Source organism: Lepisosteus platostomus, chromosome 2 (genome assembly GCF_059453375.1).
Source record: "Lepisosteus platostomus isolate fLepPlt1 chromosome 2, fLepPlt1.hap1, whole genome shotgun sequence".
In the NCBI taxonomy this organism is placed as follows: Eukaryota; Metazoa; Chordata; class Actinopteri; order Semionotiformes; family Lepisosteidae; genus Lepisosteus; species Lepisosteus platostomus.
In genome coordinates, this window is record NC_142612.1 from 80,387,540 (window position 1) to 80,415,425 (window position 27,886).

Here is a 27,886-nt window from a genome sequence, read left to right on the forward strand (position 1 = left end):
GTTTGCTATAAAAAAAGGCAGTGTTGCTCTTCTATCAGAACAGAGAGCAACTTCTCTTACAGAGCTTTATGTATAGTTGAGAAGCCATTTCATCCACCACTGAAGGCAGCAGGCTCCTGGTTATTGCACAACAGTATGTATGTAGCAACAGCCCCAGCAAGCACCAGATTATACAGAGAACTAAAACATTTCTTCATGAATGGGAAATTCAACTGAATAGAATGGAAACTAGCCCAGATTGTACGAGCCCATACAATTTTGTCAGGGAACTTGGGTGGACACTTGGTTTAAAAAAAAACCAACCTGTATGTGCGTTTTTCTCAAACACATTACACAGTCTCCCTCAACTTGGCAGGCAAGAGTATGCTGCTTTATTCCAGATGAAATGTCTTTTAAGAAAGACTTGATTAACCGATATAGGTGGAAAAGACACTCTGACAACCCACAGTGATTTGGATTTTCATTCTGCACTAAAGCAGATAAAATCCAGCTAGCACACCTTAATGATGGCAGTCCCAAAACTTGCAGCAAAAGTAGCACAGGGCTGATACCAGTCACAAATGTCCTTCAGCTTTTTAAAGCTGAAAGCAAAAAAAAAAAAAAAGGTCTTGCATAGAAAGACCAAATAACCAATGATTATGCTGTGATTAGCCTGTGTGAAAATCCAGAAGTGACAGGGGTTACAGGTTTAAGAGCTGATGTATGATGCAGAATGTCTGAACAAAAACTTACTGGCCTACAGTAAAGGAATGACATTTCCCAGCCCCGCTGAGCACATGTGGGGTGCTCTGAAGGCTCACAGCAGACAGTTCAGTTACTCACATTTTGTGGACAGATGCTTGGCTGGCAGAGTGTTCTCACATCTCCATGCACACCTGTGAACATCCAGCAGATTTAAGGCCATGTCGTCTTGCTGCTGGAGGTGGAAATATCCTGCTCTTCGAGAGGACTGTTCTCTAACAGTGCTCGATAGGGAGGTATGTCAGCTTATAGTCACTCCATCAAAAGCATCAGTTTCCCGTGTAAAAAAAGGCAAAAACAAAGCTAAGACTAAAGAACATCTTCCTACTTGCCTGGCTCTCATAAACAAGCAATCAAACAGTGTACAAGTAACAGCATTTGTCTTTTATTTAATAAGAACAACAGAAACACACAGGAAAAAATGAAAGGTTTGACATGACATCCAAGTCAGACAGTGTCCAAGGTCCTACTGGGTTCTTATTGCTAAAGTACATAAACGGTTTGACTAGTAACCACAAATATAGGTCAATCCAGGTTTTGATGTTGTTTAAAAAAAGGCATACTTGTCAGCAAATTGAACTGCATTCCTGGTTTCAGGTACTTGTAAAATGAACTCTAATTTAAAAACGTATTGGAATAATTAAGAAATATAATATATAATACAATTTCCACAGCTTTCTTGTACTGTACTCTGCATACAGGTTTAATTTACAACCTTTGAAATCACTTGAACAGTCTAGTCACCTTCTGACTTTACCCTTTAATCCATAATCGTACTTTTAAATAATTGCTATGGCCGGAAAAGTCACAAGAAAAAACATCAAGGGATTTTAATCAGCAGCATCTTCAAGTCTTCATTGCTCATACTGTTGAGGTAAGAGGTACTTTCCTCCATGAAAAAAACAACCAAAATTCCCAGAAGAATCTGTCAAATGACAGCCTGCAAAGAGAGACTGCAGGACATTGTCTTTCCTTGCACACCTCATGTTCACTGGTCACTACAGTTACACAGAAACATGATTTCACTGCTAGTCAGTTTAAAACGGTTGTCTCTTTCTGCTCTGCCCTTGCAATCCGGCAGCAAGCCATAGGCTTCCCATCACTGTGACCCCACGCCCTTCGAACAGCTGACAGTGACAGTGCACAGAGCACTGAGAAGAAGTGGTCTAGTTAAAAAATGAGGATGAAATAATGACAAAGTTGATGGGGGATAACGTGTTGCAATGAGAGATTAAAAAAAAAAATGTGCAAGCCATATTCTCCCAGCAGTTCAAAGCCTGACATGCAATACTCCTTTTCTCTCAGACAGGTTACAACATTAAAGCTGAGTAAAAGCCCAAGCAGATATGGAAGAGCCAGACTTTTATAAAATCTCTGCAGCGCAGCTCTCACATTTTCACACCTGAAAAATCAGGTCTTATAAAACTGAGAATATGGGTTTAAAGGATCACCTGTTTTCCTCAGGAAAGATGATAGATCCTTTAAACTAATGTCAAAAAGAGCTCATGTGAAGGCACAGGACCACTGCAAGCCACTAAAGCAAAAGCAGACATCACCGTTTCGGAGATTCACTGGATAAACTACAGATACTGCTCTTCCTCTGTGCTGACAAATTTCATAGACTGGTGTTAAAAACTGGTCTTTGGTGTCATTTTATTTCCTTTTCCTAATAACTGAAAATGTAAAAATAAAATCGGTCTAGGGGCCAAGATCTATAAGGCCCTGTGGGAGACGGACCCATAAATAACGGAGTAAGGCTCCTTCCAAAACTCAGACATGAGAGGTGGGATCTAAGCACAAGGCAACAGCAAGCTGTCGTGTCTCGGCCATTACTGTCCCCTGTACGTTAGCAATGAGAGGCCTCCACTGCCGACAGAGTCAAGATGCTTCGGTCATTCGAAAAGACGGGATCCATGTCGCTCCACGATCTAAAAGCAGCAACAACAATGAACAGAAAAGGTTGAACATCTCAAAACTAGATTTAAGGTACTGTACATATCTCCCTAATGAAAGCAGCAGAGAACCTATCCTAAGTCTCCCCTGTACTGTCACAACTGAGGAAAAGACAGATGGACAGTTCTGTGAGATACTATCTCCCCTGTGGACACCTAGGGCATCTGTTTGCTTTTATTCCACAAGCATATTAAATATACTTGCACTGTTCTGCAAATTGTGTGACTTTTACCATCCATCCTTGCCCTGTCAGTGATCTCTCACCCTTACGCCTTCGTGACCTTTCAGAAAAGTCAGGAAGATGATCTGGATGCATTGTTCACACAACGATAAACCAAAAGACAAACACAAAGTGAAAATGGGGTGAGAATGCAAAATGCAAGTGGTTTCTGTGCACAAGCTTTAAATGGAATCATAGCAGTGACTGACATTTCACAGCCTATGGCTTTTTCTCAGATACACTGTATATAAACATCAGTACTAGCTGTGATTGGTCCAAGTAAAAACATTATACATTTTCATCCTGGAATATGTATGTTTTCAAAGCATATATATAGATACACTATATACATATATGTAATGAAAAATACAAATTCAGGCTATTGCTGTACAGCGATTTACATTTTCTATAAATAGAAAAATATATGGCTTACTCTAATTCAGTTTTACAACGTCTTCACACATGCATTTAAAATAGTACTCATATTCATATCAAATTCATAATATATATTATATTTAGCAGAGCTTTTCCAATAGCCCTTTTAACAGAGAGACATCGTGTTCGCGGTGTGGAAAGGCACTAGCGACAGCCCACGCTCTGGACATTTCTGAACTCATGTGGAACGCGCTGTGGGCACAGCTTGGACTGGAATATTTTTAGTACTCTCTGGGCTACGAAGTGGGTCAATTTCTCCCAGTCTACAGGGATTGTAAAAGACTAGATTGAAAAGAAAGTCTGAATGGGCACAGTAGGAAAGATGTCTGATCTATTACACTTACTGTTCAGACAACCGTTTTAAGATCAAAGGAGCTGGGGTTTTAAGATCAAAGGTAACCTGCTCCAGAACTGAGAACTGTTTTTAAGCCAGTTCGAGTGCATTAAAAGATCAATGCAAATTTCAAACTCTGCTCTATATACAAGTTAATCATACATGATCAGCACCAGTTGAGCAGGCATGTAAGCATAAAGAATGAGAGCAGAATACAGTAACAACAGCACGTGATTCCCATATGTCCAAACCAACTCAAATACACGAGTACTGAGATGTTTGAAAAATATACCTCTTTGGAAAGTATTTAATATTAATTTAGTCTTAAATTTCAACACAAAGAGTAAACAATGTTCTGCAAATTTGGTTGCCTCAAAAGTAAGAAAACACAGATGATCACCAACAGGTCAGCAAAAAGCAGGAAACGAGAGAGAGAGAGAGAAAAATAGCAGTACTGGACCTCCGGACACTGCAGGGACACAGAGACTGGAAAAACGCATCACATGATTTACAGAGTGTAACAGAGACAGCCCCATTTAGTCTTCTCATGCCCAAAACACCCATAAGGCTTCACACTTAGAAAATTTAAACCTGCTAAAGATGTAACATTCCTTTTGAAAACAAATGGGAAGTAATTATTTCTCTTGCTACCATCCCTACCACAACAAGGGCAAACCTGGACCCACACAGCAGTAAAAACAGAACAGTCTAGTCTGCTTAAAGGAAAAAGAGCCTCCAGTTTCGTCTCTTCTGGGCTACGAAGAAGGGAGCGTCACCATACCTGGCAGCTCCTTCCTAACACAAAGGGTCTCAGAAAAGAGGTCCAATTAGCAAAGTGTGCTGCTTTTCCAGAAAATAATGACTGACAATTCAAGGGCTAAGAATAAACTCTGAAACTGGAGTTTGTATTGCAGGAGAATGGTGAAAAGGGATCAACCTTTAAAGAGGACAGGTCAGCTTCGCCACGACCTTTAGAACACAATCCAAACACCTGGCAAAGGAATGTTACATATTTAACTGTGAGAAACTAAGAGAGATGGACAAAAGGTTTGAACAAAAAGCAAATTCAAAAATTCTTCACCAAGGGGCACTGCAAAGACTGCATTTTCTTCTAAATTCTAATACAAGTCAAGGTTGTTTTTTTGCTTAATGCGATGAAAAAAAAAGAAAAAAATGCACTAAAAGACATTCATAATATGAAACGTGACAAATTATAGCAAAAACGTTTTAACAAGGTATCATTTTCCAGTTATGCTGAACATCAAACCTTTTGCAGACCTAGTACATAAAAACCGCTCAGCCACACAGATAAACACAGATACAGCCCCACGCCTTCAGGAGAGCAGGCGTTGTTTTGGGCTACTAGTGGGAGGGGGACGAGGACAGTTGTTTTAAAGAATAATACAGACACAGTAATCAAGACACCTGCGGGCAGACCAAGAAGTCCTGTATTATATACAACACACGAAATACTGAACCATAGGGATCAGAAAAACTAAAAAATATATATTTTCTCTCTCTATATACTTTTATTTTTTCCCCATAAAACTAGAAATGCCAGCACACCCCAAATCCTTAGTCCTGGGGTCCGGCAGTTCGGCGAACCCCTCGCATTCTGCGGGGATCCTACACATCGACAGCTGCAGGCTCTCCGCGCTCCAGCTTATAGGAGATGTGCCTGCAGCAGAGACTACTGAGAGAAACTCCACACCTGCGGACCCGCGGCAGCTCGCACCTCCCCATCACTCGCTCCAGCACTCTCCCCAGCGGCGCGCAAGCTGTCTGCCCGTCCGAAAAGCAGCACACCGAGTCCACGCAGCTGATGCCCTGACAGGTTTCAACAAGCTGTGGGGGGAAAGGGAGAGCCAGGCAGAAGAAGAGGAGATTAGGGAACAGGTCAGCGAGGAGTCTTCACAGAGAAACAGCCAGAGACCCTTCCCAGCTGTCCCTGCCGTTCAGACACAACTACAGGTGCTCTTTAAACTGCCACATCACTCAGCTGTGGAACCTCACACCCAGGGCCCAGTGGCCAACGGTCATTCAGTGCCTGATCGTTTCTGGCCAACCTGCACCTCGGTTGTTTTTTATACCTACCTGTACAAGAATTACAGACTGACGGCGCTAAAGTTTCCAATCAGCTCCTCTGCTCACAATCGGCAGTTTCTTCGCTTTGCTCAGCTCAGTCATTGTACAAATCTCTGACCAAAGTCTAAACAAGTATGTGATGCACTATGTACTATTAAGCACCATCAGCTCTGGAAGTGCATTTCATTGAAATACACAGACTTAACCTGGGTATGTTATGGTGTTATAGCACAAACTGGAGGGATAATGTTTTGACTTCCCTAGACAGTTCTCATTTTCCTGACTAAGTGTTAGACAATACCACACTTCAGAGTCTTAAGAGAGCTAAGCTTTATATTAAATTACACTTCCACCGTGTTCCGTTAAATAAACGGAACATCAAAACTAGTTTTGTATTCATTACTGTCTTACTTGGTAATGTCAAACGCAAAAGAGTATTAACATGGATGTTCTGCTATTTAATGATTAATGTATTCCCACTTAGTGTGCTATGGGACAATTTTAGTGATTATAAAATGGAACAATCACCTTTGAAGCTAAAATACCTTTATGGACACTGAGAAAATAACATGGTTTGGAAATGCTAGATAAAGAGGAATGAAAGAATTTGATGAAAAGATGATTATGGCAATTAAATATTGGCTGACATTTTTGAAGTAAAACAAACAGTGAAGGAGGTGAAAAATGAAAGAAGTGAATTTTGGTGTGAAATGTTTTTTTCCTCCCACTGAATTCAATTTGCAAAGACTAGCTGGCTCACATCTGCAGCCTCACAGCAAAGGAAGCAACTCCTGCTCCCACTGCAGCCCCGCAGAGACCACAGCAGAGCGCCCCCAGCAGGCAGGCCAGTGCAGAGCAGCCCCTGCTCTCCACGCAGACAGCATTACTGCAGCCAACTGCTGTCAGGCTGAAACATTTTTTAAAACTGCCACCGCCTCACCTTCTCAACTTGCAAAACATGAGCATGCTATTCAGCTCATGATGACATCCAGCATTTGCAAGAATTACTTTAGAATACTTTAAGAGGAAGAGCCCTAGACAAATGTGAGAACTCACCCTTGAGAAATGATGTTTGCCAAAGGACTGCAAAATAAGTGTAAATTAAAGAACATGTCCAATGCTCTTGTCATAAAATATTACTAAAGTATTTCATGTACCTTCATCAGAATTACATACACAAAAACCCTTCTCCAACAATACCTCCTAAGTTATATTTTTCAACTTCTTTCCCTGTGTCTTAAGTGATTCATTCAGAAGGAGGTTCTGCCTGATGATATCAACAGTGTGAGACCAGGTGATGCTCTAACTCCTGAAAATGGCTAAAATCTCCAGTCCAGCAAACAACTCAAAGAAAGACCATACAGTACTTCATCTGAGCATGTACATGTAGTTCAGGTATTGTGGACAGCAGCAGACAAACAGGGGTTCTGGGAGCCAGGAGAGAGACACCCTGATGGGGGAAAAATTGGCCTATTGACTCCCAGCGGGACGCCCACATTGCCATCTTCCTAATAATCCTTATGAAAACTGCTAAAAATGGTTAATTTTATCAAGAGTTGACTTTTAAATAATCTACCCCACATTCTCTTAGCAAGAGCAGTTTCAAATGCGCTGCCAATCGCAAAAACAGCACTTCCAGGTCATTTACAAAACACAACAAAGAAAAAAATAATTTGTCTGTTAAGTGTTGCATGACATATTCCACGACCAAGCTAAATTATTTGAACTGACAGGATTTTAAACTTAAGCTAGCCAGGCATTTCCCTGTTAATTAGTCTGTTACGAAGAAGCAAAGCCATCATAACACAAGCATAAACAGCCTGGTACAAACTGTACAAGAGGAAATCTAGACCAGCCAGATCTCCAGAAAGAAGACTGGTCTTATTGTTGGTTACTACAACACTGAATTCATGCTGCACTGAGATCAAGTCATGAAAATCACTTCATTTTCCCCAGCAGACAACAAAGATACTTTCGCATCATTATTTTGAAGAATAGGAGTTGAAGAGCTTGAAGATAAATAAAACTGATTTGAAAATCAAAACTTAAAAAGACCCTTCAAACTGGGATGGGGATGAGAATGCAAACTAAAGAAAAATAAGTGATTAAAATATGACTTTATTCAAAATAACAAGTAAAAACAGGACAGCACAGGATTAATGTGGCAGTTGATTTTTTGGAAAATATATTCCTGTAGAAAATAACATGGCTGAAATGTCTTACAAAAAGTGTATAAAACTGCTCTAGCAAAAATGACATCTGGGGAAAAGACACAACATACAATTACAAACAAGTGCCTTTGAAAGGCCTTTTGTTCATGAGATGATATGATTACAGTAGGAATACCCAACATGTCAGTCTCCACAAGGCACATAAGGCTCTGTACTAAGGATAAGACAATACAGCACATGAGACCACAAGAACTCACAATATACAGACACAGGAGCAAACATGCCAGCATTCTCTATGGCTTTTCCCCATTGCCTGTCTACACAAGCTCTCCCCTGCGTCCCTCCTTGCCTACACGGGGATGGGCTGATGATGGGGTCCCAGTGTGCAAGCACACAGCGGCTGGATGGGAGTACTACCTAGGGCTCGTTAGGACTGCCCTGCTGGCTGGATGAATCAGCTAACAGTTGCCAATTGTCCTCGCCTCTGCTCCTGCCTTCAGCAAAGTCATATTCTGAGCTGACTGAAATTTTATCCTCTTCCATCTAGAAGGACAAAAAACTTGTAAGTGTAAAAAAACAAAGTCACTATTTCTGCATAAGGAGAGTTACAGAAAGCTCCTTCGGGATTCCTCGTCGATTGTTGGTCCTTTTGGCACCAGTGTAAAAGACCTGCGTTAGGCCTGGTGTCATGCTGACCTCCGTGCTGAAGTACAGCAGGTGTCCGACTTGGGGTGACAGGAATCGTGGTGGCAGATAAACGTGCAAACAGGGGAGTAAAGACAAGAGTCGCAGGTTTTGGGATCAGAAACCATATTTTTACGATCTTAAACCGAGGAATGTTCGGATTTGAAATTAGGAACTGACACACGTTGTACTTCGTGTGTACTAAGAACTGGTGTTTTCACTGCAATTGAAGAAGCTTTCTGAACACTTCTTATTGCACAGTTATCATCTCACTTTCTGTTGAGGCATGCTTAAAAAACAGTCATTTCTTTCGAGAGCATGCACATTCCTCATTTCCAAATGCAGCCTTTTATTAAAGCTGTGACACGGATTCAGAGGAAGGGTCGATTAAACCCTTTCCAAAGCAAAGGCTGTGCCCAGAACAACATACTGTAATATGTTCTTGAAACAGCTGATCCATTCAGCTACTTCACTAGGCTGATATCATCAGTTTCACTAGTTTCCTACAGTGTCAAAATTCTAAATATGAAACGGCCCTAAAGAAAAATCTACTGTATTGTATCAGATGCAAAAACGAAGATACTATCAATGGATCATGCAACACAGTAAGAATGTAAACCTCACATGCCCAGATGTAGCTTTCAAGCATGCAGGAGCACAATTTGGTGAATGAAGACAGATATTGTAACTGTCATGCGTGGACGCTCACTCCTCAGCTGCTGGGGAAAGCATTGAAGCTTCTTAGTACAACCGAGTTGTAAAATACTTTCTCTGCTTACATGCAAGCTAACGTGGGGTTACTGCCTCTCCACATTCTCAGTCTGACTTGTCTCTCCCTCCCCTGAATGCTGGTTAGTTTGTCTTCCACATGCAGAAGGGCAGGTGACTGGCTTTCCTACTCTACCTAATTTTTCCCAGCTGATTCTTGGCTCTGGACAAGGGCTGCAGAGCGATGAAGTCATCACCTAAAGCAACTCTGTTGGAGTACATCTACAGAGCAGACAGAAGAGGGCAGGAACACACAAGAGGTCAGTAAGGGAGAGAAGACACTAAAAACAACTTGCTGGAGGTATTTCACACACATGACAGACCAAGGTAGGAGAAGACCGATGTTAATCTGTGGCCAGGCACTGAAGAGTCATTTTCCTAGGAGCGCTGTCCAAAAACACTTCACTCTCCAAGAAAAAGAAAGAATTTTGAGAAGTTGAGAAATGTTTGGTTACACTTCCCGGCCTTGAGAATAAACATTTCAGCAATGTAGAACGGAATGGATTTCTTCGATCTATTCACTAGTTTTCTGCTTTTCTGCACACATTTAACTCAGACCATCTCTGTATATACATAAGCACACAGAACACACTTGTAAGCTCTGATACACTATGATCAAAGCACTTGCATAAAAGCTCTACAAATTTACAGAAGGACTAAGTGATCTAAATGCTTCAGGAATCTGACATTTCTTATACTGTATAACTGATGCCCAGAATAATTAAGAACGACAGGCACAGACTGCCCAAAATTAGCAACACTGCAGAAATACATCCTGGTTTTGAAATTCTCATTTCTCGGCTGCAGAATCACAAAATCAGCTGATTATACGCCGATTTATTAGAAGAAAAGCACCACTTTAAAAGTGAAATAAGAAACAGAAAAAAGTGAGGGGTTTGCATTTAAAATGTCTTTTTCAGACATGAAATTCAGTTTAATGTTTTTATTTATTATTTTAAGATTGTTTTATAAATTAAAGGCTAATATAGTTTTTAACATTTTAAGTTTTAGCAAATCGGTTTTCCTGTTCCAGCTGTCTGTCAGATGACTGCTGTGAAACACACCTACTCAAGATGTCCATAGGAAAAAAAAAACAAGGAATTTATGTGAAATTAATAGAAATTATTCTGCTACCTCACATCTGCTCTGGTAGGATATGTCACTTCCTCAGAAATCTAACACTTCCACACCGCTAAACCCTGCCAGCTAGGAAGCAAGGATTTATATTGTTTGCAAATGTTCATTAAGAACATACAATTTGCTGTGGTTGCACATGACAAAATGTATTAATCGCAACCCTGACGTTTTGTGAAAACAGCAAGTCCTGCAGGAAGCATTTTCTTAAAGTCCCTATATCAAGTCCCCAATAACTTCTTACAAACGGATATACATTTTAATGCATCAGTTGTAACTCAAACATTTAAACATTTTCTTTCATACTCATTTTTAAATATCATTTTAGATATTTTTTAGATCTCTTCTTAGATATTTCTAGATTTCTTAGGATGACAATTTTCAGGTCTATTTTAATGTCACAGCAGAATTTCACTGTAAAACAGCAGAAAGGAGTATTCTCACGTACAATTTAGAAAGGTGAACTTCAGCTATGCTGAAATGTTTTGTTGCAGCAGGCTGTTCCAATACCAGTATAGTATTATAGTATCGGACTCTCTAAGCCTCAGCACATTTCCGCCAGCTTTGAGCTGAATGACTTCAGCAAGTAAGGAAACATCAGTCTTCTGCCAAGTCCAGCTCTGCACTCAGCAGTCACATAAACCAGCCAGCTCTAATTCCTAGGGTGTAAAATTCGCATTGAACTCAATATGCTTAATTAAATATTGTATTAATACTTTAAGAGCTTGTAGGTGAAAACCCTAGTTGTGTCTTGTAAGCCAAGTAAGAGCCTGTTATTTCAAATCAGTGGAACATTTGATTAAGATTTAAAAAAAAATCGGGTAACAAATAGGTAACATTAGATATTTGCCCTAAGGGCACATAAATATTTTATTGCATATCTGTTCTTATCCTAACAGCCTGCGTGTGAACCTCCTCCTCTGAGAAATGCCTGTGCTGGGCCCGTAAGCGAAGTGTGTGGTTTGCATCGTGCTTGCAGAGCGCTGAACATCTGGGCAGTCTGCGATTGTGCACACGGAGCGTCCCCACACCTCACAGACCTTCCCCCTGTCCCAGTGATGAGTCCTTTCTTCCCCACAGAAGGCATAGGGGGGAGGAATGTGCACTGACACCTCGAAAATAACAGAATAACCTTGACTTAAAAATAAACGGGCGTGTATGGTCTTTTTACAAGCTTACACTCCTGGTTTCGACTGCGTGAGCTGGAGATAGGGGCTTTCTCACTGCCACTGTAAGGGGCGGTCGAACCCACAACCGCACAGACCAGTTTAAACAGCCTCCTCCAGTTAGAGGTAACTATGCCGTGGCCAAACTTACAGAATACCTTACTATTTCAATTGAGCGCAATCGGATGAACTTCCTTTCATAAACATGTCCTGAAAGGAACTCACCACTCCTTGTTCTGCAGTTAAAATCTTAACATTTCTGTCTTAGTTGTTATCTGAACTGGAGCCCCAATGATGGTCGTTAAAACTCACACCTAGAGAGCTTCAAATCAGATTCCCAGTTGTTTGATGTTGTCAGTTAAAAAATTTCAAACATTCACTCTCACTTGTTTTACATACACTGCGATGGAGATATGGCCTGCAGACTACCTCCACTGAGGTCAAACACTGCAAGGGGTTCAACACAGGTTCAGAACATTTAAAATGTGTTTTCCCACCTGTTCAATTGCCAGAATAGCTCACAATAATGCAAACATCACTTTCCAGTGATCCAGGGTCAAAACGATGACTTGGGGGCTTTAAGTGGACAGTTCAGATAAGACATGCTTTGCTGCTTGTGGCTGCAGGTTACAACATGCTAAGCCATGCTCTGTGAGCAATGTATCAAGGGTGTGTGCATGCTTTCAGTTTCTGCATGGTGTTGCTCATATTAAATAACAGGGATAAAGAGAGGCAATGGTTTTTCCTCAGTCCTAGCTTGTGTTAACTGAACAATTTGATAGCAGTTTTAAAAATACTAATGAATCAACAATGCTATATTTTTGTTACTTAAAAGAAGACGTCCTTTCAGCATGTACAAAGACATCTGCATAGGGATTGCACATGGGTACTTGCCTGAGCCTTCTGGGTGTTTGTGGGCTGAACCTGTCTGAAAAAGATCTTCTTGATGGCATCAGGGAACAGACAGATGATGACTATGATGATAATGGCGAACCAGGCTGATCCACTGGAAAGAAGCTGAACGAAGACAAAGTACATGTCCTGTGTGTGTAAAAATGGCCTGTGGAAAAAACACAAAACAAATGTGACAAAGGACTTTGAGAAGCTACAAACACCCCCTTCCAGTGCCAAAGAACAACTGCATGACAACTACTACCGACAGGACAGCGCTACTGCGGCTGGAGAGCTCCGCACTGCAGGCAGCCGTGCAACTCGGCTGTCGAGACTCCCTGCTGCACTAAGGTCCTTCCTGCACCTGCTGTGTCTCCTGCAGTGCTGCAGCCGCTGCACTGAGGTCCTTCCTGCACCTGTTGTGTCTCCTGCAGTGCTGCAGCCGCTGCACTGAGGTCCTACCTGCACCTGTTGTGTCTCCTGCAGTGCTGCAGCCGCTGCACTGAGGTCCTTCCTGCACCTGTTGTGTCTCCTGCAGTGCTGCAGCCGCTGCACTGAGGTCCTCCCTGCACCTGCTGTGTCTCCTGCAGTGCTGCAGCCGCTGCACTGAGGTCCTTCCTGCACCTGTTGTGTCTCCTGCAGTGCTGCAGCCGCTGCACTGAGGTCCTTCCTGCACCTGTTGTGTCTCCTGCAGTGCTGCAGCCGCTGCACTGAGGTCCTTCCTGCACCTGTTGTGTCTCCAGCAGTGCTGCAGCCGCTGCACTGAGGTCCTTCCTGCACCTGCTGTGTCTCCTGCAGTGCTGCAGCCGCTGCACTGAGGTCCTTCCTGCACCTGTTGTGTCTCCAGCAGTGCTGCAGCCGCTGCACTGAGGTCCTCCCTGCACCTGTTGTGTCTCCAGCAGTGCTGCAGCCGCTGCACTAAAGTCCTTCCTGCACCTGCTGTGTCTCCTGCCTCTCAGCGCTTCCAAATTCACCACACCATCCACGACAGCGCACCCAGTTAGCTATTTTTTTTTGGCTAACCCTGTTACTTATTCTAGTGCAGACTGTCTTAGGTGTACACACAGTCCACCGGGCTTGAGTCTAGGGCTCCAGCCTCCCAGACCCAGATCAGATCACTAAAACACGTCAGACAGGGGAAACTAATATTAAACAGGTCTGCCTCTTAATGAAAAAATATACAGTAAACCCTCTGTTTAGGGGGAAAGGGGTGTCTATTATTGCCCGATGCTTGTTAAATCACAAATGACCTCTTTTCAGTTTAAAATAACTTTTATGAGCAAAAAAATATACTATATATATGCTGTCTGGGTCTTTTAAGATTTTTTAAATAATTGAAACCAACACGGGGAATGAAAATTGTCCCTGTGCCTTTTTATCATGAATATACAGTATCAGCTTTTTATTTCAGGTGTTGTAAAAAAACCCTATAAAATTCTCTAAAGTCTACACAACACAAAAAAGATCCATCGTAAGCAGCCGACCAACTCCTACAGGTCACAATTGATATTCCTGAATTTTAAGCCTACCTAAAAGTTATTTTTACCTTGCTTTGTTATTTGTACACACAGTTTACATATTAGTGTAATTTTTAAATTTATTGCTTTGTAAAACTCCACTAAAGCATCTGAGACACAAACAACACTGACTGTAAACAGTTTTATGTCCCTATAACAATTTTTCTGTACTATGGTTGCAATTGCAGGAAAAGGATGACATTTCTTAACAGGCCTTTCAATGATTTTTCTGTTAAATCCAGATCCATTAAACTGAGGGTTTACTGTAGTCTCATGGAAGTATACAACACACAGCACATATGAGGGGACCCACGAAAATGAAGGTTTACACACAGATCTCAACACTGTTCAATACTTTACCAAATAATTCCCCCATAAAACAAGGAGAAGATGAAGTAAAAGGCGATGGAGCCCCATGTCACAAAGTGATTCATCCATGTCCAGAAGTGAGTCTCCAGAGCCAGCTTGTGAAACAGGAGCAAGAGTCACAGTTACTTTACAATCGACTGTAACAATCTCATTTTTGTTTAATGTGCAAAGAAATGAAAGACTATTTACCTTTAGCGTAACTGTAATGACCATTACTGTGAATACTAAAGTGCCAAATGTCCAGTTCCCAAACATCTGAATATGGAGGGGAAAAAATAAATTAAATGCCATTAGTTCAAAATATTATTGCACAGTAATGCCAGAAAACTTATTTACTTAAATATAATTTACAAATAATATCTAATATCAAGAATTAATGTGCCTTATTCTTTTATTACTGGAAGGTTGAATTATCAAAAATTACAGAAACAAAGCTTTTGAATTAGTATTTGACATCAAAAGAGAAGAACGTATTACAGGTCCAACAAAATTCACAAATATCAAAGAAGAATCGCAAGAAGTTCAAGCAACAGATGATGAAACAGTACGTGATTAAGACAGAAGGTCCAGTTCCAACGTTTCACATGCACAACAAACACTGAAGGAACTAAATCCAGTTTAGGAAGCTGGTGACAGTGGCAGATGATTGTTAGAACAGAACATGTATCAAATCTGATCTAGTCTGCTCTTACCAGTTGTCTGTTAGCTCTCAAGACCTGAAGGCATGCATGGGTGCAAAAGAGGGAGAAAAGAAAAATGAAAGAAACAGGCAAGGAAGGCAAGACAGTGAACGCCCGAAGACTGTGAGAGGCTGTAAGAAAAGGGAAGTGTCTTCAGTACACAGAGCACCTCTCAGAAACCATTTTTAAAACATCAGTCGCCCCTGCCTGAACAAACATGTGACCCTGGAAATAAAGACAAAGTCTTTCAGTTCTCTTAGTGAGTCAACCTGATAAAAGAACTCTGGACACAAGTAACCGGCACAAGTATCAGTACTCTGAATCAAGATTATTCACAAATCCATGAAGTGCAAAAGTTTTCTACATGAACATTTTTCAATGATACCTCTTTTAACATTATTGTGCACTCATCTTCACAATGATGGTTAATTCACCATGTAATGGTGATTTAACCCATTTAAGATGGTGGGTGCCAATATTTATATTAATAGTTCTAGAGCTATTGTTCGTACGTTAAGCAGATTACTGCACTGACCATATTACTTCATTTGACTGTATGGACCTTTTGCAACTTCAGGCCAGAACTTGCAGTTTACTGGCTTCAAATCTACAGGTAAGCAGCTAGCAGGACAGTGCCCTTGTGTGAAAGCTGCTGTTCCCCAGAGCGCAGCCCACAGAGCAGCTCTCCTGCAGCCTGCGGGTGGCTTCATCGCTCACAGCAGCGAGGCTGTTGCCACCGCCTTGCAGTGGGAACAGTGCTATGCTAGTGAATTCTACTATTAAAAATGAACAACAGAAACACTAAACCCAGCCACAGAATTTTAACAAAACCTGGAAGCCAGTTAAATAAAAGAAGGAAAGGTCAAGATAGAACCCCAGCACTCCTCCGGACAGAAAGACTACTGGAGGAGAAGAGGAAGCTGCAGTTTGAGAAAATCAAGTAGGGAACTGCGTCAGCATGTGTAGGCTGCAAAGGAATAGATAAAGGTGTATTCCATGCTGAAGACAGAAGAAAAGAAACACATCATTTCGTCACCTGAAGAAGGCTCTAGGGGTGAGATGTCGTGTTTGTGTTCTGCTCTTTTCAGCATGGAGGAGTTTACTTCTTACCCTAAGAAAATTCAGTTCTGGTAGGTGCTCTGACTGTTTTGGTTCGTCTTGTGTTATTAACCCTACAGGGTTTTCTGTCATTTCAAAACTTTATTTTTCTGTATTGCAGGTCAATGCCAACACTGCAGAATGTGTTCGTGCACAACTGTGTGGCCGCCAGCCGAAACCCAGAGCTCACCTGTCCGTTGCCCATCAGGGAGGTGTCCTCCCCCATGAGGATGTAAGAGCCGAAGAAGAAGGCAAAGGCATGCGAGAACCCCAGCACTGTCCAGTACAGAAAGGTTTTGAAGGAGAGGGTGGAGTTTTTGCTGATGTCTCTGTTGGGATAGGGAGAGGAAAACAAAGATTCGTACAAATGTGAAAAATACCGCAAATTAAAATTAATGTCAATTAGGTACATCCTGTCTCAATCAGACACACAGTTTCTGACAGAAATTCCTGCTTCATCTCTTTTCTGACACCTCTGCAAACTGCAAACTTTTCTTTCTAAGTACTGACCTGTAACAGGTAAATAACAAGCCTCAGTGTAGAAAAAATTAAAAAGAAAAATGTATATAAAAGAATCTGCAGGACAAAAAAAGAAAGCCTTGTGTGTTGATTTGCCACAGTAAGCAAATCAAGCAGCAGTCCACCAGCAGATATTCACATAACCCATACAATACAGCAAAACTAATATTTCTATTTTAACTATTCTTCAAGAAGTTACTCAGAAACACACTGCGACCACACCGATCTCATCAACTCAGTCAAAATCAGTAGACACTTAACAGATAACTGTATATCTGACTGTTACGGAAAAATAACTGTGAAGCATAAACTAACGGACAAGCAGGAACCGTCACCTTGCAATTTTAACAACACTACTCCTAGTTTTAAGTGGCACAAAGCTTTGCCGCACAGCTGGTCTACAGTGAAATGCCGGAGATCTTCATCCTTAAGTGGGAGCTCCTGCACAGGAGACGGGAGCAGGTTGGGGAGGACCCACCTGTACAGCGCTGGCTTGCTCTGCAGCACGTGGGGGTGAACCAGCTGCTCAAAGAGGCTGTACACCAGAATGGGCAGAGAGGTGAAACAGATGTTGTACAGGGTGAGATAAACACTGTCATAAAGGGTCTGGAAAACAAAACAGTTCTGTCAGGTCATGTCCTTTAGGCACTGGGACGAGCGCACAAGGGGGGCTTTGGCTTCAGGGTGGCAAGAAACATCGGCTAACTCATTCTGTGAAGTGGACACAAGGGACATCAGCTGCCTTGGTTGCATTTTAAAACACGACCATCATGCTGCTATTGAAGTTTCTTGGGGCTATGGTCATGAAAGATGAAGCAACTCACAACATTTCCGTCTCCAATATTTAATGTTTGTTTCCATGTCACATCAATATTTCACGATACTAAATTTCAGTCACCACGGGCAGATTAAAATGTTAATGTTTTTGTAAGGCTTTCAGTTTAATTTCCAGAAGAAGTGAAGTAGAATTAATATTGCAGAGCAAGCTATACTTATGTGTGGCACCTTTGCAAACACTGAATGGGATGGCAGGAATTTCCTAACAACAGGTACAGAGAGGATAACGATCCACCTGAGGACACTTACTTGCTGCGAAAATAGACAGAAGAACTGGTATAAAAACTGGGGTGTGATAAAACACACATTCTAAAAAAAAAACAGAAAATAAGAATTAAAGGAAAATACTTAAATGTTTTATCTGATAAACACAATCCATTAAACTTAAATTGGAACCAGTGAAGGCAGAATAAAACCTCCCACTACTTACCTTGTAGAAAAAGTACTGTACAAGGGTTGCTATTCTAATGTAGTAGAAGTGGCCGTGGACCAGCAGTAGCTTAGCAAGGAATTTAAACCTTGCAATTGCATAGTCACTGTTTCTCACTGCCTGTCGTCCCTCTTTGCCCATGATTCCTGAAATAAGCAGAAGGGAATTCGAGTCACAAGCTGATTTCCTCCAAACCAAAACGCACAACAGAGCACGCCAGTGGGTGTGCATCTGTCTTTATTGAGGCTGTGTTCCACTGGGAGCTGGACAAATGATCCAGTTAATCATTCAGCACTGTTTCCCTTTGCTTAGGAGAGACAATATTCGGGGCAATGCATGTGTATTCAAGAGTCAAGTGTCGAACACTGTTGCATTCAGCAGTATTAACACTGTAGCCTAAACTGGTCTTTTTCTTTGGTTTCTCTTCTTTCTTGACAGCTTTAGCACGAGAGTGATGCCAGGATCGTACTGAAGTGGTCACATCCATCACAGCCACACATAGCCGTCCTCGTACTGTACATAATGTTTCTCGGCCATTGTAACCAATCCCGCTGGTGACAATATCAATATCAACACACAGTAACGAGTCACCACATGATCTTTGCTGCTAGGGGTGTTACAATCAGGACCACCCATTTAGCTAAGCTGATGAAGGTGCTCCCCGAACTCTGCAACTCACAACTGGCAACCCACTGAAGCTAAGCAGGTGTGAGCCTGGTCAGTACCTGGATGGGGGACCTCCTGGGAAAAATCAAAGGTTGCTGCTGGAAGACGTGTTAGTGGGGCCAGCAGGGGGTACTCACCCTGCAGTCCATGTGGGTCTTAATGCCCCAGTATAGTGACGGGGACACTGTACTGTAAACAGGCACTGTCCTTCAGATGAGACGTAAAACCGAGTTCCTGACTCTCTGTGATTAGCCAAAATTCCCATTGGCCATTACCAATCATGGCCTCCTAATAAACCCCATTATTATTATTATTATTAATAACAGCTTTCCAGTCAGGGTCATATCACTATCTGACTGACGGGGGCGCCCAAGCCAGGGCTCTGTTAGCGCCTGGTGAAACAGCGCCCCCTGTGGCTTCTCGGGCCCCTGCGGGAGGGTGGCGCTCTCGGTGAGGGACAGGCCTCTCCTTCAATCAGCACTGAAGCTCTGGCACAGGGTGAACATGGGAAAACATGGGAAAACAGGGAGACTCTGAGGCGACTAACTACAGTCCTCACTCTCCCTGGGCCCATAGCTGTGAGCCAAGAGATGAAAACAAAACTGGCGGATTTGGGTAGGGAGTGGGCAGGTATACAACAAAAATCAGAAAAGGTGCCAAAAAATGATAAATAGACATGTAGGAACATGAATCAATTTCATATTTTAACTGATGTAAAAAAACAACTGAATTTGCATGAATGGATTATCAATTTCTTTTGAGGGCAAATAGGGGTGAGCGCTGAGAACATATCATAAAAAAGTGCAGGCATTAAGTTAAAACCACTAGGGAAGATGCTCGTTTGTAAATATCCTCAAAAATCTGAGCCATACTTACCGATCCCAACATGGGCTTCCTGAATCATACTGACATCATTGGCTCCGTCTCCAATTGCCAAGGTAATGGGCTTCTCCGGGCACGTCTTTATCAGCCTCACGACCTGTGAAACATGGAGCAAAGCCAGAGACTCAATGCACATCCATGTACACTGAGCAACACATTCAGATCATGTCAACTCACAGAAGGTGCCCTATTATTAAACAGGACTTACAAACTATATCTCACTTGTTGCCTGTTCTAAATGCTTGGCAATTGCACTTACAATGCCAACCAGATTATTTTTACGTACCATGTAAAGTCTACAATTTCTGATGATTTCATTAATCGTTCTATCAAAGAAAATTTGCAAGTCGTCTGGATTTTGAAGGACCATGGCATCAGCATGAAGAAATACACGGTTAACACTCCTCTAACTCTCAGGCTCTTCCCGGTCTCGGCCTCTTGCCCTCTAAGTCTGAGAAAACGCAAGGAAAGAAACGCAATTTTCCTACTTTTGCTTTCTGCAGGGGAGCCATGCGGCAGCAGAGCACCGCCGAGCAGTTCCGGCAGACCTCCATGAACAACCTCTCGTGTTCCCTGAGCGCCAGAGACAGGCTGGCTCCGTCCACCACCAGGCCGTGCTGGATCACATGGTCTTCCTTAATTCTGCACGCAAACACAAAGGCCCTCTTCAGCCCAGAGCAGCCAAGGCAAAGAAGTCAGATCAAAACGCCCGAGAGCGCGCTCACTTCAAAACCTTCGATAGCAAGTGCCGTGCACCGAGACAGTGGAAATCAGGATCAACACGCAGCTCAACATTACATCTCGTCCGCCTGTGGTCACTATGAGCTGCCAAGCAAAACATAGTTAACAAGGCAGTTTGGTGACCCTTGTGTGCCATCACAATCACCCAAACCCAAAGCCTAACCTGAAGCGTAAACCACTCCTTCTCTCTTTAAGAATATTTCCATTGAGTTCTTCTGCCCCAAAAAAAAGGGGAAGACAAATCAAATCTTCACTAATTTTCTTGTTATTATAGTGTTACACAATAAGCAACGCAATACTCAGTTCACAGTTGCTTATTACGTAACACTGCAGTAACAAGAAAATAAATGGCTCCAGGTTTATTCTAGCAAAATTATGACAACCAGTTCCCCCATATATCACATTACAGAGCCTCCTGGAGACCCCTGAGGACAAGAAGAGAACAGCCTACAAAAGCAATTCATTGTCCTGCATAAGGAAATGCTAGAGTAACGTAGCGCTGCTTTCACGCAGAACAAATCTGTCAGGAGACGATGATGAACAATTGTCTCAAACCTGCGTCTCCCAGGGAACACCAAAGCCAGCCCTTGTGGGTGGTGTCAAAATAGCAAAATAGAAACGAACATCAGGCCATAAGAATGTTGACAAGCAAGAGGAGCTTAGTCAGAGCACTTAGCTCGATTGGCTGCTAGTGGCTAATTGAACTAAAGGATTTCACTGACCCGCTTCTTGAAAGAAGCCAGAGGAGCAGCTTCAGCAATGAAGCTGGGCAGAGCGTTTCAGCCCGACAGGTTACAGAAAAACGAAAGCAGTCGGACTTACCTTCTGGCAAGCCTCCTCAGCTGCTCGGCACATTCGTTGTCCGATTTCTGCTGGAGGAGCTCCAGGATGTTCATGGTCCTGTGGAAGTGACCGCAGGACAGGCTGACGCTGACGGCCGTCTCGTGCTTGTCCCCCGTCAGCACCCACACCTTGATCCCGGCCAGCCTCAGGGCCTCGATAGTCTCCTGCACCTTCTCCTGCAATCTGCACACACAGCCATTCTGTCAGAGCCCAGCAGACCAGCCACTACCATAATCCTCATTTGAACACTTATCACATCAGCGGTAGAGATATTAGATATTATATCTGATACATATGTCACTGAGAACACAGGGATAAAACTTCAAATTAATTGAAAAAAGGGTGATTACTAGGTAACAAAATGTCTAATTAGCCTGATTAGCCATTTTTCCTCTACTTTCAAAGCACTGAGACAAATGTTCAGCCGCTGTTAGCTCATGTAGCTGAGTGACCAGACTTGCTTTATGCAGCTTCAGGGACAATTCAGATACTTTAATTTCAGGATTATTCTGTCAACAGGTTTTGAGTGCAACAAAGAACAATGAAAGAATTAAAGAGAATGATCCTTGTTGGGAACATGATGTAAAATAATGTTTCTTTGAAGTCTCTTTCCTCTACAGGGAAAGCCATTATTCTGATCACACAAGTGGATCATATTTGTGAACGAGTAATAAAGAGCAAATAAAACAGATACACTGATGGCCTTTTCCTCCTTACTACACCCTCAACGTCCCCTTGCTGGACATTAGAAAGAATATTACAGTGACTGCCACACAGCGTGTGTCATCCGCAGGGCTGCTCCTTCATGAAGGCAGTCATTCATGTTTCTGATATTAAATGATCAACCCTTCACATCTGAAATCAAAGATAACGGAAGTACAGGGAAGATGGATGATCACGGTACTGCAGACAGGGAGAACACAGCCGCTGCTTTTACGCTAGAGAATGCAGGGCACTCGTGATCATCCAGCTCCATCTGGCATTGCTCCCAGCGAATCTGGAGAGGGCAGGGGGCAGGCGAAGGTGCACTGCAGAGGGACGTGCGCCCGGACTCCTACTTGTCCTCCACCCCGGTGGCCCCCAGCAGCTCCAGGTCCCTCTCGATGAAGCTGAAGACCTCGGCCAGGCGCTCGTCCCGCTGCTGGAGAGCCGTCCGGGCCTCGTGGAGCCGCCGGTCCACCTCCTCGTACTCCTCCGCGGAGAAGCGCCTGCAGGCCACCACCAGGGTCCTCAGGCCTTTCTGCGGGCAGCCGGACAAGAGCAGGAGAAATTTAACGGCACGTGCGAGTGGCAAGGCCACGCAGCTGTCCACAGACGAAGGGCTGGTTTGCACCGAGCGGCCCGTTCCAATTCTGCGGCCAGTACTCCTGGGGCCAGCGCCCGCTGAAGGACCCCGTGCTGGTGGGAGCTCGTGCTTGCTGGCCAACGAAAGACTATCACGCAAGAGTGCCACCGACGTGGGCGCTCGAGACCAGGCAGGGACACGACGAGCACACCAGCACTTCCCCGTGCCTCTGCTGTAGTAGCCGGCAAGCACCGCAAGGATGAGAGGAAATAAGAGGTGGCAAACAAGAGGAAGCCATCCAGGTCAACTAGGCTGTTTTGGCTGGTAGTAGATAACTGATCCAAGACAGATGCACTTACAGATAGAAAGAAAGACATGCCAAGAGATGGCAATGTAGAAATACTGCTAGGAGACAGGTATAGATCACCACGCAGATAAACTGATACATACACAGGCAGACACATGTAGTAAGGGATAGTGCACTGTGGGTACATGACACAAACTTAATTACCAATGCAAATTCATCCACATGGATCCGCGTTTTATCTATTTCTCCGCCTTTTGTATTTGGCAGGATGGACGACTCCGCTCCCTTTGTGAACAGCATCTTTTCCCCTGCAAATTAAACACAGCCTTGTAATAAAAAATGCAATGTTAAACTTATCTTCCCCCCCCCCACCTAAAACACACAAACCTGATGGGGTCTGTAACAGCACGCTCATCCTTCTTCTATTCGCATCAAACTCTAAAACATGGAGCAGTTTATACCTGTGAAAAAAAGATGAGAAGAGATTCACATGTAGCTTCCAAAATGCCACAGACAGATTTCAAAACAATGTATGTTTTACCCTGTGACTAAAAATATAAGTGATCGAGTGCAATAAGAGATGATGGAAAAGTCTCTGGAAGAGCAAATCCTGGGTTCTGACAGTAATCGCCACGTCTCCCGCTGTCCCTGCAAACAGAGGCTTGTTTCTCAGGAGTTGCCACTCTCTGCCAAGCTTTGTATTAGTTTCCTGCTCTCAGGAAAACATTATGCGATTTAACTGAAAAAAGTAAATTAAAAGCTTTGAGTTGTAAGATCATAAGGTAAGCTTCGATAAATCTCTGAGTGGCATTTGGAAAAAAAATATTTATCTTTTGAAAACTGGTTCATCTGCAGTAATAATTCAATCAATACAACAAAAATGGTTACTTCTCGGATTTTCCAAATGTTTTAATTTCCATAGTTTCTCCATTGCTTCCTGCGAAGGACACTCCCATTCTGCAATGAAGCCAAATGCACAAAGTCACACACTCTAAATGGTATCTGCACAATGATATTCACAATTTCTGCTATAAAATACATCTTCACACCTTTCCAACAAGAATCCTGTGAAATCTTTGTAACTGATAAGGTAAACTACTTCATGTACAATTTCAAAATGTACTGCTTTAAAAATCAAAATGCATACTGTAAAACTAGTAAGAAAAATTAAAGATTGTATTAAAGATGTAACAGGTAACTCACATTTTCTTTTATAAGCCCAAAAATCTCAAGGGACTCTCCCTCCAAACATCCAAACATTTTTTCAAAATAGAAATAGACACACATCTTTAACAGTATTTTGTTGAAGTAAATGCAGCAGTATTTCTGAGTTTAAACCATCCTACCAATTAAACCTTCCCAATTAGAAAGATTAATGTGAAAGGGCAAGGCTCTTTCAAGTCTTCAAGCTGGAGCTCTAAGGGTTTGAGGCTGGGTTGTGCCACAGTGATCGATACCAGACACTTGGACACCCGTGTACAGGGGGTTGCTAGGAGCGAGACATCGAGACAACGGGGTGGGTTTGCAGAATGGCGACTTCCAGTACAGGTAATGATGCACCACCTGACTAACTCACAGCCGGGAAGAAGACGGGGAATTATTGACCTTGTCACCTCAGGAAATCCGTACTGTCGCACATCTATAGTTTCACGATCCCTGGAGCCAAGTAGGTACGATTAATTTCCTCACCTTTTAGTCGCCTCCACTAAAGCTTTCTCGTCTGGCGAGGAGGCGTAGTACTCCATCTGGGGCGTGATCCCGTTGGCCTGCCGGAGCGCGTCGGCAGGGCCATCCATCTCGTCGTAGCTGATCTGCACCGTGTGGCACAGGGACACGGCCTTCAGGAACAGCTCCTCCTCCCTGCTCTGCACGGCAAGCCAGGCGGGCAGAAACAACATCACAGACTGCACACGGACACAGGCGCCCAAGGCGGACTCGCGCGTTTCTCTGAAAGATACCACCTTGCCAGGACTCTCGTTGCAAAACTTCTTGCTTTTATCAAGACACTTTTGCACAGCCCTGTGCTGCTGTTGAAATTAGGCTTTTCTGGTATTTTTCAGTTAGAAATTAAGACTAAAAAACAATAACTAGCTCAACTTAAGCATCGTTTTCAGATGGGCCTGTTGAAATATGACAGCGTTTACAATCTGGGATGACGTCGGGTGAAAAGACAGTTACCAGATTGGACAAGGGTCCGTCTGGAGAGTCTTCCATCATTCCTTCCGGGACCAGCCTGCCGTTAATCTCTTGGTACTTAATGCCGTTTATGGAGCATTCGCGGAACTCCATTTCATTCTCCGTCAGAGTCCCGGTCTTGTCGGTGAACACGTACTCGACCTGGAACATGCAATAGAACAGACTGAGACCCAGAGTGTGCACGGCATCACAGCAGTGCAGGGAAACGCGCGGCACGAGACGAATCCTGCAGCCCGTGCTCAACATGAACGTTCGCTCACGTACCTGGCCCAGCTCCTCATTGAGGTCAGAGGTGTTCACCTGAGCCCTCTGGTCTGTCTCCTCGTGGTAGAGATCCAGGTCCCAGCCAATGAAAAAGGAGCCTAGGAACTTCTGCATCTCCACAGTCACGTAGAGCGAGATGGGGATAATGAAATTGTAGAGCACCAGGAAAGCAAGAAAATCCGAAATGAACTTCAAAATCTGTAATGCAATAAAAAGGACAGAGTTCAGGCTTTACTTTCTGAGCTGTGGAAAAATGTCTCACATTTTTAACCATCTTCAGCATACAGCCTCTGGTTTGTTATTAAATTATATCAAATGTCGGAGACCCAAGCCAAGCAAATGCTTTGAAAGACACTTTTTCTTATTCCTTGTCACAATATTTTGACTCATCTGCTGTAGCCTCTGCGTGGGTGTGTTTTGTGGGCCTTCTGTTGTAACCAGCTGTGATGCTGCCACAACCGTTATTCTCCCTCTTGGAGCTATCCTGACATAACAGAAAAATACATCACTCACACCTGAGGCCTTTCCCCTCAGCACATGATAATCATTATGAACACCTAATTAGACTTTACATGCTTAATAGGTCTCCATATGTCAAGCTGTCAACTTGCAAGCATTCAGGGCAGCTGCAGGCAGGGGCCCATGTTTCAGTCATCGTTCGTGAGCAACTGCGCTCATGCTGCCCCACACACACGGTCTGCAGCCTCTTGTGTGCTGCTCTAACTGAGTGTGTTTCCACTCCACACTGTCTGCACACTATCAGCACATGTCAGCATCCCTCTGTCTAAACTCTAAACTGGTACTTTCATGCGGATACATTTTGAGCTTTGTTGAATTTCCTTTGCTTTGTTCCGTTTTCTAATTCATTGACTCATTTATTGCAATGATTGGTGGTTCACCACATACAACAAGTACAGTAGCTGGTGTTGGGTATGATACTGAACAGAAACATTTGTGGAGGTGATGTGTCTTTGCAGCCAAGCCGGATGAATAATTAATCAATAAACAATCCTCGTTGTGCCCGTAAAAAAACCCCTGCAAAACTGGAGAGGAGCCAGCGAAAAAGAGATCTCTCAAACACATCAGGCAGCCCCTGATCTACATCGGGGTGAGGGATCAGAAAGTCACGACACATAGCAAAATAAAAGCATGTTCCCCATAGGAACAATGTCAATGTGGAGGGCTCAGAACTGGAAGAGCACGATCCTTGCCAAGGCGACTGAGAAGCTTTCAGTCTAGAAGAAGGTCCTGTGAGAGACCGTGAGTTAGACTGAGTGTGTGTTTCACTTGTAGCTTACAAATACAGCACAGAGGGCGGCATTAGTCCAGGTTACATTCTTAAATAATGCAAAGTATTGTGAAATGACTCTGAAGAGGGAATTAATATCTGTAAAGAACAATCTAATTAGCTTGAGCACAGGGGTGCACACAAGTAATGTACCTAAAACAAAGACAGCGTCACCAACTCCTTCTGAATTGTGGTCTTGTCTAAACCAACAAGGTCATTCTGCTGCTTCAGGGCAGACGTTTTCCAAACACTGTTTTAGCATTTGAAGTGAATGATCAGACCTTGATCCACTGGTTGGACCACTGATGCAACGTGTGCCGACACTAACTCAACTTTTAATGCTGGGCCTTAATGATTTGTAGTCTAAGATGCGCGCAACAGCAGTCTCCACAAGAATCTGCAATGTTGGATTTTTATCTTCACAATATTTTTTCATTTCCAGAACAGAATAATCCACAAAGCACTGGGCTGCTGGCTTTTGGTGCCTTAAAAAAAGACACGTGCTGGGAATTTTTTACCACCACGTGCGAAGTGTGGAATGTCGTGTAGCGGGGGCGACTTTCATCAGGGACGCCTGCTTCAAAACGAGATGTTCTAAGGCTGCATGTGCTGGCAAGGCAGATCCCGTCCATCGAGTAAGAATTCAAGAAGGCACGTCGGGGAAAGTTCACAAGCAGTGCTTTTAACTGTGATACGGCGCACAAATCTGCGATAAAGCAAACTGTGATACAGGAACAAAAAGCACACATCTTCTTCAGCAACTAGGAGCGAGACGCAGGATGAGAAAGCCGAATTTTGTAACAACTTTAGCTGCCCTCTTCTGATTCCGCAAAAACTGAACTGGGAACAGCACCTGCGTGATTGCCTGCAAGATGAGCAGCTGCCTCTTGCTCACAGGGGGCGCCACGCCCGCTGTGGGGGCGATTAGGTTGGCATCACCCCGGCTGCACGCCCTCGGACGGCAAGCTTGCCAGCTGGCGTCACACTTACTTGGCTGCTGTTCCTCTCCTGCTCGGTCTTCTCGTTGTACCAAGGCTCGTTCCACTTCGGCTCTGCTTGCCAGGCGTACTTCAGGATGGTGCTGACCACGGCCTCAAACAGCAGGATGCCCAGGTAAATGATGAGAAACGTGTTCATGGACCTTAAAGTGGGAGAGAAGAGGCTGGTGTTTATCTGAAAACACACTTCAGTTACGAATAGCGGGAGCTGGAAGAAATCATTTGATTCTTAGGTTTTGCTGTACCAGGCAGAGTTGCAGCTGTAGTTTACGCACCAGTGTTGCTGTGTGTGACTTGTCAGTTTACTCCAATTATGAGAACAGGTGAAAGTATTAATGCTAATCTGCGCCACTCTGACCTCCCAGAAAACATCATCCAAACAAT

At 43.3% G+C, this 27,886-nt stretch overlaps 1 protein-coding gene across 11 annotated transcripts in view; it reads right to left on the reverse strand.

Annotated features, from left to right (window-relative positions):
- Positions 1-1,104: 1,104 nt before the first annotated feature.
- atp11b (ATPase phospholipid transporting 11B) overlaps positions 1,105-27,886 on the reverse strand; it is a 41,243-nt gene continuing 14,461 nt past the window's right edge. Inside the window, exons 11-32 of one of the 11 annotated variants that reach the window (XR_015930850.1) lie at positions 27,495-27,645; positions 25,217-25,414; positions 24,935-25,093; positions 24,446-24,621; positions 23,645-23,713; positions 23,144-23,217; positions 22,961-23,064; positions 22,223-22,404; positions 21,144-21,347; positions 20,069-20,222; positions 19,575-19,677; positions 18,033-18,178; positions 17,852-17,911; positions 17,244-17,371; positions 16,437-16,575; positions 15,161-15,184; positions 14,658-14,723; positions 14,460-14,563; positions 12,586-12,751; positions 8,357-8,482; positions 5,419-5,528; positions 2,567-2,669 (exon numbers count right to left, since the gene is read on the reverse strand). Coding sequence is in view for 9 of the 11 variants with exons in the window: in XM_088622126.1 (XP_088478252.1) it covers positions 5,310-5,528; positions 12,586-12,751; positions 14,460-14,563; positions 14,658-14,723; positions 15,161-15,184; positions 16,437-16,575; positions 17,244-17,371; positions 17,852-17,911; positions 18,033-18,178; positions 19,575-19,677; positions 20,069-20,222; positions 21,144-21,347; positions 22,223-22,404; positions 22,961-23,064; positions 23,144-23,217; positions 23,645-23,713; positions 24,446-24,621; positions 24,935-25,093; positions 25,217-25,414; positions 27,495-27,645 (2,626 nt within the window). In the remaining 2 variants the exon portion in view is untranslated. Of the gene's footprint in view, positions 5,529-7,866; positions 8,483-9,402; positions 9,614-12,585; positions 12,752-14,459; positions 14,564-14,657; positions 14,724-15,160; positions 15,185-16,436; positions 16,576-17,243; positions 17,372-17,851; positions 17,912-18,032; positions 18,179-19,574; positions 19,678-20,068; positions 20,223-21,143; positions 21,348-22,222; positions 22,405-22,960; positions 23,065-23,143; positions 23,218-23,644; positions 23,714-24,445; positions 24,622-24,934; positions 25,094-25,216; positions 25,415-27,494; positions 27,646-27,886 lie in introns of those variants that run through there. The other 10 variants (XM_088622167.1, XM_088622151.1, XM_088622132.1 and 7 more) reach the window with 10 other exon arrangements.